We start from the raw sequence: 10,808 nt of genomic DNA, 5'->3' as shown, positions 1-10,808 counted from the left end.
CACTCCTGAAGAGTGACAGACTTTTCCCATGAGGGGGCCTGTGGCCATGAGGCCCTGTTCTTTCTCTTTCCCTCACGGAGCCCTAACTTCATGTGGCTTTCGGAAGGGAAAGTGCACACAGGGGAGCGTGCAGTTGGGTGTGTTTCTGGAAATACCCGCCCGTCCACTCTGCGGTAAGCTCAGAAGGCCCTCAGGGAGGAAGAGCTGGCAAGGTCCCAGGACGGAGGAATGGGGTCCCGGAAGAGGTCCACCAGGACGTGGCCTGGGCCTCTGCAGCCCTACAAATGGAGACTTTTGTCCTGTAAAGGCAGGCCCTGGGGGCAGAGAAAGGCCTAAGGGGAGAGACTCTCTTCATTCCCGTTGGTCCCTTACTCCTCTGTCACATAATCAGGGTCTCAAAATACGTCAGGGCCTCTTCGACACAGTCCTGTTTCTCTGGCCCCAAGTTGCTACAGGTCACAGGACAAGGAGTGGGGGTGGGGAGAGGGTAGGTGGCCCTGAGCCACCAAGCTGGGTTTTGTGAACTTGTCCCATCACATCTTTTTCACTTGTCACCCCCTCTTCCTGGCACAGTCCTTCTTCCACGGTCACCTGAGGATATGTATTCATCCTTTCACGAGTCAGATGGAGGGGACCCAAAGGACAGACCTCCTTCTGTAGAGGACTCTCATCTCCGGCATTCTTGAAAGGCTGTGTTGAACCCTTCCGCTGACTGAGAGCTCCCTGCCTCACAAGGGACCCCACTCCTCTTTAGGACCACCGTACGTGTTAGAAGCTACCTTCCTTTGTTCGGACATCCAGCTACCTCCTGGAATCTCTCTCTTATTGGTTGGAGTTGGCCAGACTTTGGGTAAAATCTTCCCTCTACCTGACAGAGCTTTAGAAATTCCAAGGTCTATATACGTATATCCGTTAAGCGTTCCTCTCCAGGTTAAGATGCACATGGTTCTCTGTCCTCAGTGGTCTCCTCCAACCTTTCCCTCCTCTCTGTCCTGGAGGTCCCTTTGTTGTCAGCACCCCAACTTCCTTGGCACCTTGGGACCCGAGGGACTAGGTCATGCCTGGCAAGTCTCCATGGTATACCCACCGGCCAGGACTAGTAGAGATTTTACCCACATGAGTTTAGGAGTCCCCAGGGGTCAAGGTGTATTGGACCTATTCCCTACCCCTCCTCCATGTTTTCCTGCAGCCTTCGGTGGACATCGACTCCCAGACTGAGGACCCAGTGAGCCCAGGATGCCTGATCTGAGTGAAATCTTGAATCCATGGCCTCGTATTTCTTGCACTGGGTTGTGCTGACTCCCCAAAGCCCTCAGCCATGAGCTTGGGCCTCTCAATGGTCTGCAGGGTAGCTGGGGAACGTTCTGACTTAACTAGAAGATTTTGGGGGGAGGGGACAGAAGACAAGTAATGTAACTCGCAAGTAGTCCAAGATGATATTTTTATATTAAGACAAATGCATATACATTATGTGGTAGAATGTCGGTATGTGAATTTCAAAGCCACAACCTCCAACTGCAGAATTTTATACTATGGGAGGGATATTTCAGGCAATTTTTTTAAGAGTTCAATCCCCATTCCTTGATTGACTAACCCCCCACTATTGAAGGGCATTTGGGTGGAAAACTCGGAGATGCTCTGGTGTAATTGTTCCCTTTTGTTACTACAGTCGCGTGAGGACCAGTGCCGGAGGAGCTGGAAACCCACATTTGTTCTTTCCTCTGCATGGAGAAATGCTGCATTTGCTTTATAAGAATACTGGCCATGGGATGCCTGGGGTGGCTCAGTTGGTTAAGCGTCTGCCTTCAGCTCAGGTCAGGATCCCAGGGTCCTGCGATCGAGTCCCGTGTTGGGCTCTCTGCTCCGTGGGGAGCCTGCTTTTCCCTTTCCCTCTGCCTGCTGCTCCCCCTGCTTATGCCCTTTCTCTCTCTCTCTGACAAATAAATACATAAAATCTTAAAAAAAGAGAGAAGAAAAGAAAAAAAGAATGCTGACCATGGCAAGAAAGGGGATTGCAAACAGAAAAAGGGGCTCTGGGGAACCCTGGGTTACCCAGAAAGCACAGCTCAAAGAACAGTTTTACTCAGAGAGTTTGTGCTCTGGGTTCTGAGTAGAGATGACTCCGTTCGATGGCAATCCTTACCTCTTTCAGGAGCTCGTGTTCCCTGCTTGGGAAAGAGGTTCGGTGAGAAGGGAAGAGAAGTCCAGCTCCATTGCCAGGAAAGGAGAGAGGGTAAGGACAGAGCTAGACCAACGGGGGCCACCATGGATGCCTTGGTGGGGAGCTCAGAGGACTGGCGGTGACAAAAGGGTCAGCACTCCGTGACTTTCGCGAGCTCACACACCACAGGCTGTCCCTGCACACACGCACGTGCACACACACGCACACACACATGTTGCACTGGAGCTCACGGATGCCCCAAAGCTTGTGATAGCACAGTGCCTCCCACACCTGAAAGGTACGAGATGCTGAGGAAGTTAAGCTCTGGCCTTCCCACCATGGTACCACCCCGGCCACCTAAAATGAGCCCTGGAACGAGGAAGTCAATCCGAACCAGGAGACTGAATAAGCCTTGCTTTCTATTCCTCATGACACTGTCCTTCAAGTGACTAGTGAAGGCTCAAAGGTTTGTGGTTTTTGCAAAGACGTCTTTGACGTTATCGTAACCCTGTGACACCCAGTCATCAGATCCTTTTTTGCGGTGAACCCCTAGCCATTGGCTTGTTGCTGGTCACCTCTCACAGAAGTGCAACTCTCAATAATTTAATCAAGTCAATTAATACTGTTTAATAAATAGGCCAGAAAATTAGCTGAGAGTTTTTCTCGGCGGGGTGCAGCGTGCGACCAAAGTTATGGAAGATTGTCCTTTGAATCACTAAGGCAAACTCTGTTGTGTCATTTTACATAAAGCAATCACATAAAAAAAAAGTTATAAATAGGAAAAATTCCAAAGTTTTCCCACAGACAGACAGGGAAATTGAAACACCAAAGGAAAAAAAAGAAAAGGAAAAGAAAAAAGGGAAGAGAAACAAAGAAAAGAAACAAAACGCAAGCACCCCTGCCCCCCCCAACCCATTTGCGTCAAGTTCTTCTCCATCATACAGTACTCAAGATCTTTGGATATTTTACAATGTACGACTCCAAACTGCAGCGGAGAGAAAACAAAGAAGTAACAAGTCGTCTGAAAAATTGAGTTTATAAGAAGTCATTACCTTTACAAAATAAAAACAAAAGCCCCAACACCACTGGATTTCAATTTGTTCATTTTTTCTTGTTTTCTAAAGTCTGGGTCAGCCCCAATCCCTTGGCTGATGGGGGGAACGTGGGGATGTTGGCGGATGGGTTCCAGAAGCGAGTGTCAGAAATGGAGGTGGGAATCTAAGAGGCGGCTGCCCAGAACGATGGCATCTGAAGACAGAAGGGTGTCCCAAGCAGTTCCCTCTGATTGGAATGGCATCGGGGGAGTGCGGAGTCAGGGTTCTCTTCTGGGGAGCTGTGAGGGGAACAGAGTCTGTGGTCTTCTCTGGCCTTTTTGTTGTTTTTTGTTTTTTGTTTTCCTGTTTGCTCAGGAAGAAGCCAAGGCGATAGGAAGAGCCGAAGTCTCTTGTGCCCACGGCTCCTGGACTGGGGGCACTGGCCCTGGATAATCGGTGCGGATGACACTCCCACTGTCGGGGCTGCTGAGAAACACAGGCCAACTCAGCAAGAGAAGGGGGGGCAGGGGCAGGAAAGCGGGGAGAAGAACAGGAAGGCGCGGGGCCGGCAAAGCGGTCTCCCTCCTCCAAACCTGCTACAAACTCAGGAACCGGGGAGAGCATGCGGGCAACCCTAATGCCCAGAGCCCTTCAAATCCATACTGGAGCCAAGACTCTGCCTCCTGCCCCTGAGGGAAGCCAAACACCCCAGCTCCCCCCCGCCCCCCGCCCCGAGGGATGAGGGAGAGGTGGAGGGTGCACAAATACAGCCGAAGGCAATCCCCAGCGATCCCAAAACCCCAAGGGACAATAAACACAAACCCCAGGTAACCAGGTGTTTTGTCTGTTTCCAGGAATCAGGGTATGGGGCGGGGGGGGGGGGGCAGCCACCAGGTGTTACAAGGGGCCCCCATCCCTTCTGTATTGGCCCCAGGAGTACCAAGAGACTTCGTACAGCCCTTGGGGGTGGGGGGTGGAGGTGGGGTAAATGCTTAAAAAGCCATCCCAGGGGCCCTGACACAGTGGCCTACCTGCCCGGAGAGGCGGGGAGTACCTGGAGTTCCCCAGAGCTGCCTGTGGACAAGCCACACTGCAGCTCTTCTCTGTCACTCCTGCCTAGTGTGGCCACATTTCTCACCCGTGCTAATACAGAGGTGAACATGATTAAGCCAGATCCAGTAGGATAGGTGTTTTCAAGAGGACTTTAGGAGTGCAAAGCTCCCACCTTCTCCAGAATGCTTTGTAAGGGACAGCTGTGCAGATGTGTATATGTGGGTGGGTGGGTGGGTGGGTTTCAGAGGGGAAACTAAATTAGCGGCCCCCCTCCGTACCAGGGTAGAGGGGACTGACCTGTCCGAGGTTACAGGGCACTGAGGGGAAAAATAGGCCCAGCTTCCAGGAGCCCTCCCCGACAACAGGGCATTTCCCATAAGGATCCCAGGATGGCCGGAGACTAGAAACATGACCCAGCAGAGCCGGTCATAGAGACTCTGCCACAGGACTGTGGGGAGGCGAGGACGTGTGCCCTTAGGGTAGGCCTCAGCCCTGCTCCATCCTGTCTGCCTCTGGCCAAGCTCCCTCCCTCCACCTAGCCCCACAGAGCTCCAAAGTGCCCCTGGGCACCCGGGGTGCGGCCTCCTCTGTGGTACAGGCCCCTGTGAGTTTGTGGGTGACAGCCAAAGCGAGAGACAGGTGGAGGCCAGGCCCCGGGCGCCAGGCCCTTCGGGAAGAGATGTCCATCTCAGACACCTTCGAAAGGGAGGCAGGAGGCCCCAGGAGGCCTGGAAAGTACCACTGTTGCTGATAATATATTTTCTTGTTTCCTTTGTGATTTCAAAGATGAAGTTCAGACCCACCGGACAGCGCAGGGGGAGCCTGGCAGGAGAGGGGGCAGGGCCGCGGGACGGGGTGGGAGAGTGGACGAGGACCAGCCTAGTTGTTGGCTTCAGACATGGAGGCCACGTGGTTGAGGCCCGCGAGCCCCGGGAGGCCGGCCAGGCCCGCGGCCCACGGGTCAGGCAGCGGGAAGTAGGGCCGCGCGGCCGCCACGTTCTCCGCCAGCGCGAAGGCCAGCAGGCCCCCCGCGTCCCTCTCGGCCTCCAGCTGCGCGCGCCCGAACAGCTTCATCTGCGTCTCCTCGAACTGCCGCTCGAGCTCCTGCAGGCTCAGCGCGCCCTTGGGCGCCGCCAGGAAGTGCTTGGCGGGGCTGGGGCCCGGGAGGCACACGGCCGCCCCGCCCAGGTGGCCGCTCACCTCGCCCAGCGCGGGCGGCATCACGAAGGCCGCCTTGTCGGGCGCCGGGCCGCTGGGCCCGAAGAGCAGGCTGGCGGCCCTCCAGGCGGCGGGCTTGCGGCCGCGCCGGGGCCGGGCCATGCGGCAACTCTGGCGCTTGATGTGGCGGTGCAGGTGGTCGGAGCGCGTGAAGCTCTTGTAGCAGAACTCGCACTGGTAGGGCCGCACGCCCGTGTGGATGCGCATGTGGTTCTTGAGGTCGTAGTTGTGCACGAACTTGGCGTTGCAGTGGATGCACAGGTAGGGCCGCTCCCCCGTGTGCTTCCGCATGTGGATCTTCAGCTTGTCCTGCCTGCAACGCAGAGCGGGCGTCAGTCCCCGCGCCCCACGCCGCGAGCCACCCCTACGCCGCTGCCCCCTTCCTCCAGAACCTGCCAAAGCCCGCCCCTGCTGTGGTACCCAGATCCAGAAAGGGGGCCCGTGCTGGGACTTCCTCGCATCCCCTGCCTCGCTCCAAACAGGTGTGGCTACTCACGGGGATTAGAGGGCTTCACTCCCCCAACTCCCTTTACTCCTAGGCTCAGAATCTTCAAGAGCCTCTCCGTCAGAGGCCTGTCTCAGCCTGGAAATGGGCCTTCTGGGCACACTTCTCCCCACAGGTCAGCAGTCTGTCCTTCGTCCCTGCAAGGTGTGACAACCTCCGATACTGGGTTGCACCTTATTTTCATGCCCATTATCTCCAGGTGACAGTCTTCCCTCCTGTTGGTCCTGAGCTTTTGCCTAGAGCCACCATGGGCCCCGGGGACTGTTGAGATCTGTCTGTCCTCAGCACTAATCTGGGAGGCCAAGGAAGCCGAGCACACCTTGTTCAAGTCTCCACACTTGAACAAACACACTGTGGTTTCTTATCCTGAGTCATGGGCTCTCCTCTTTGTCTGCCGAGAATCCCAGGGTTTACAAAAGAACCAGGTGCGACAAGAATGTAGCCTAATCTAGGGCAAAGCTTTTCAGGATTTAAAAATCTGTTATTCAGAGGGAGGGTATGTGTGAAGGTGGGGCTCCCCCTGGGCTCGGGAGGCTCCAGCTGCGGGCCCACCACTAACATGCTGAATGTCTGCAGGCAAGTTACTTAACATCTCTGCACTGAGCTGAACTTAGCATTAGACATCGGTTCCTGTTGTCCAGGACTGATAGAAAGAATCTGGGTTTGTGTCAGACTAGATCCAACACAACTCCTGGTGATCTTGAAAAGAAAACTGACCTCATAGGGTTGTCTTCCTAAAGCCTGAGCTCTGTACAAGCCGGCCAATCGAACCTTCCAGCCTGGCTGAAGTGGGGTCAGGTGGTCTGCAAGAACTCATCTCACAGTCCTTCTGGAGCCTTCCCCGACCACGCCTGGCAGGCCAACAAGCTCCTCGTCCTGTCTCCCACGTCCTCCCTGCAGGTGTGGCTCGGGTGGAGCATCTGCCTGTAATTTTGGGCTCGGGTTTGAGGTCAGAGCAGATGAGGAGCCCAGGCATCCGCCCTAAAGTGGCCAGATTTAAACTACGCTCTGTAGAACCCCAGGACAGCGGGAGACGGTCCTGGTCTCCTGGTGTCTCCTGGCCGCTAGAGGTCTCACTGGCTCTCATTTCTGGACTGGTTCCCCAGGGGTGGGGCAGGAGAGGAAAAGACATTCTCCTGTACGCTGGCAGGGACCAGGGGAGGAGGACCAGGGAGGATAGAGCCACCCCTTCCACCTGTGCTCCCAGGAAGGCAGAAGGGCACCCAAGAGATGGAGATAGGGGTGGGAAGCAGGATGGGCAGGGAGGAGGAAGTAAAGTGGGCAGGTGTCTCCACACTCCAGACCCTCCTCTTGTCCCCACTCCCTGTTCCTGCCACAACTCACCAGCCACGCCCAGGCTGTGTAGCACCCTGTTGTGACATCCCATGTTCCCTTCCCCAGCCAGCTTACTGCCCTTATGGTATCTACAACCCACATTTCATCCCGTTGATTTGGGGTCTGAACGGGAAGCAGTCTTGGCAAGCAACTGGGCCAGCGGGTCTCAAACTCGAGGCTGCCTAAGAAGGGCCTTCAGGGCTCCATGGGCAGCGTGCTGGGCCCCACTCCCAGAGCTTCTGATTTGAGAGGTGGGGTGGGTAGGGGAGAGCAGAAGATTTGCATTCTTAACAAGTTGCAACTACTGCCACAACTGCCCCCCACCCCAGCCCCGCCCTGCTAGTCCCCGCACCACCTGAAGAGCCACCTTGGCTGGAGGGCAGACTGGGGTCTCAGGAGGGGAACTTGCCAAGGTCACCAGAGGAGTAATGGCAGCGCTGAGCCTAGAACTCGGGCCTCGTTCCTCAGCACTGCAGGAGCGGGGTGCACGGTACCATTTGTACCTCAAGAGCTAAGTGCCGATTTAGTCGTGGGGGACAGGTCCTGGGACTCCACACTTTCAAGGCTCTCAGGGAAGTGCTGAAGCTTGCTGGTCACTGGCCAGGGACTTGTGTCTTTCCCTGGGCCTGGTGGAGGGTTCGGTGAGGAGTCACCTCTGGGGTGTTCAGTATAGGCCCTTATTTAACCCTCTCCATGAACTGATATGCTGGATATTTTTCAAAATCATGATCACATGTAATCAATAGTATTGATGTGGAGGGCCACCCTCAAGTAATGGACAGTGCAAATGGTAAGGCTTCAGATATTCAGATGTAAATACCCATTACTTCTCCCAAGCTTTTCATTAGAGCATCCAAAATAAGTCACATTTCAGCAGCACTTAACTGAAGTGTGTAAGAAGTGCTCAGGTGACGATTGCTTCCTTTTACTGAGCACCTGCTATGAGCTGATGAAATGAATATACACCATTTCAGGGACCCTGGAAGGTTGTTATTCATTCAGAGGCAAGTTGTGGTGTAGGGCCGGGGCCGCCATGGGGGGTCTGGGAGTCCCTGCTGTTGCTGCGGACCCACCACTAAGTTGCTGGGTGACCTTCAGCAAGGTACTTAACCTCTCTGTGCAGAAGTGAACCAAGGGCCAGACATCAGTTACTATTGTCTAGGACTGATGAGAGAATCTGGGTTCAAATGAGTTAGATTCAACATAGCTAGAATAATTGCCTCACTGAGAGGACGAGTTGAGGCTCAGGGAAGTCAAGCGGCTTTCCCAAAGGTATCCGGCCATGAGGGGCAAAGAGGCCTGGGGAGCCATCTGGGGAAGGGTTTTATTTGCAAGCTATTCTGAGGTTGAGAAAGGTCGATTTTCCAACCAGGGACTCCCAGCCTGTGGCCCAGCAGGGCTGCCTCAGAAAGTGTGGACCAGAATAGTCAGCATTTGTGGCCAGCTTTCTGCCTCTGGGGCCAGAAGACAGGGGCAGGCGTGGGAGGAGCTCAGCCCTGGGCAGGAGCCGGCTGGCCCTAACTGTGACTTTTCTTTCCTGGGAGCAGTGGGGAGGGTTAGTAGAGCTGCAAAGCCCATGATAAGTTAGTCCTGGAAAAAAAATTTAGAGATCATCTGGTCTACCAGGATCGCATTAGTATGTTCTGATTCACAGTCGAGTCAGTGGGCTGGGCCACCTGCGTTATTGGCAGTACGCTTGCTGGGACCTTGAAAATACTGATTTCAATTAAATACTTAATGCTCAAGATGAGGAAGGCAAGGACAGAGAGAGAATGGCCTTCTAAGGTCACACCTCCTCCTCATCCCTGTCACGACCTGTGCACGTGGATATAATGTGCAGGCCCATTGGCAGAGGCAGGCCCGGGGGCAGGCAGGCTCCAAGAACTGGACCAGGTCCTTAGGTGCCCCAGGCCTCAGTTTCCTGACCTCTAAAATGGGGGGCTAGGCTGCACCATTTTGACCTCTGGTGTTCTGTGAGTGTTTGCATCTGGGGAATGGGTTTACACTGAATCTCCCCTAACTAATTGGCTTTGCAGATGATGGTTCTACCCCTGCTTCCTCACGGATCTGGTTTGTTTGAGGAGGCGGCCTAAGTTTAGCCAGAAAGTGTTCTAGCTTGAATCTCAGGAGCTGAGCTCTTTGTCCCTTCCGTTTGGGACTGGAGGTCTGGTGGTCCCACTAAATATCTCTCGAGGCTGCCCCTGTCTGATGGCTGATGTGCTAACTGGCTCCTTGGCACGGCTTGGAAGGCCCTTACGAGCTACCCTTCCAGTTACTAACTGAGTAAGTTCGGGGGAAACCTCGGTGACTACAGTTAACAATACTGCGTTGTATACTTGGAAGTTGTTAGGAGAGTAGATCTGAAGTGTTCTTGCCACACACACACACAAAATGTAACCATCTGAGGCGATGGGTGTGTTAATGTGTGCACTACCACACATTAGTGTGGTATCCTGACATTGTAGACCTTGGCCTTCTATGCTCTATGTCCATTATATCTGAATAAAGCTGGGAAAAAAAGATTACCCCTCTACTTGCTAGCTCCCCTCCCCAGAGAAGTGCCCCCTCCCCCCCACCCCCCACTAGACATATATGCTGGTCCCTCAGCAGGCTGCGCTCTGGGGAACTGGTCAACTCTGTGTCTTTGAACACCGGGAGGCATGAGCCAGACTTCCAGCCGTCCCTCCCTCCAGTGCAGAGCCTGCCGTATTATGAAATGGATGCTTGGTAAATCCTGTCTCCTTCCCTTTCTGTGCAGATCTCGTATTTGGACACCAGTGCACCATCTCTAGGCTCCCACCAGAGGTTTAAGCCTAGATGTCAGCGTGTGTGCTCCTTCCTCCCCAGCCATGAACCCTCGTTCCGGCCCCCCTCCTCCCTGCGCCTCTTTCTCAGTTTACTTTGGCAAACTGCACTGCTGGAAATGTTTCCCACTCCCAACTCCCCACCTCCACCCTTCAAGGTCAAATTCAAGAGCAATCCTCTACAAAACTTTCCGTGTCCACCCAGGTCTTATCCTTGGCCCTCACCTTCCAGGGCACCTGACCTGAATACCGTCCCTTGAGCTAGGTCACTGTGGGGCAAGGAGCCCCTTCTCCCCACCAACACACACACACACACACACACACACACACACCCATTCAGCATCACTTGGTGAGTGCCGGGCACTGCGTTTCCAGCCTCACTCAGTCTGTCGCACCGAAGTTACCCGACCTGCTTTGATGAGAACCTGTCTGACGCTTCTGTATTCTGCATGGTTGGTCCACCACCTGGAGCGTGCAGGGGGCGCTCGTGGAGCCTTTGCTGACTGACCCATGACCAGCTGGTGCAGGAGCAGTTCCCAGAGCTCCCCTGGCTCCTGATTCCAGTGCACTCTGGCTCGCCCTGACTTCCCTGTCTGCCATCCCCTTCCCCACCACTGTGATGGGGACCAGCCCAGGCCCCATGCACCCAAGCCTTGATCTGCATTCCCCCTTCCAGTGGGGCACGTCATGGGAAAGCT

General features: G+C 54.6%; 1 protein-coding gene across 1 annotated transcript in view; it reads right to left on the bottom strand.

The window, feature by feature from the left end:
- Nucleotides 1–5,127: 5,127 nt before the first annotated feature.
- The window catches only part of ZBTB7C (zinc finger and BTB domain containing 7C), a gene marked incomplete at its 3' end in the record, with an annotated part of 103,326 nt that continues 97,645 nt past the window's right edge, over nt 5,128–10,808 (bottom strand). Inside the window, exon 3 of the mRNA XM_080821494.1 lies at nt 5,128–5,779. Within this exon, the coding sequence (XP_080677620.1) occupies nt 5,128–5,779 (652 nt within the window). The remainder of the gene's footprint in view (nt 5,780–10,808) is intronic.

Source organism: Martes martes (assembly GCF_963455335.1).
Source record: "Martes martes genome assembly, chromosome: 13".
Classification (NCBI taxonomy): Eukaryota; Metazoa; Chordata; class Mammalia; order Carnivora; family Mustelidae; genus Martes; species Martes martes.
The sequence above is the reverse complement of the archived record's forward strand: the minus strand, read 5'-3'. Positions and strand labels throughout refer to the sequence as shown.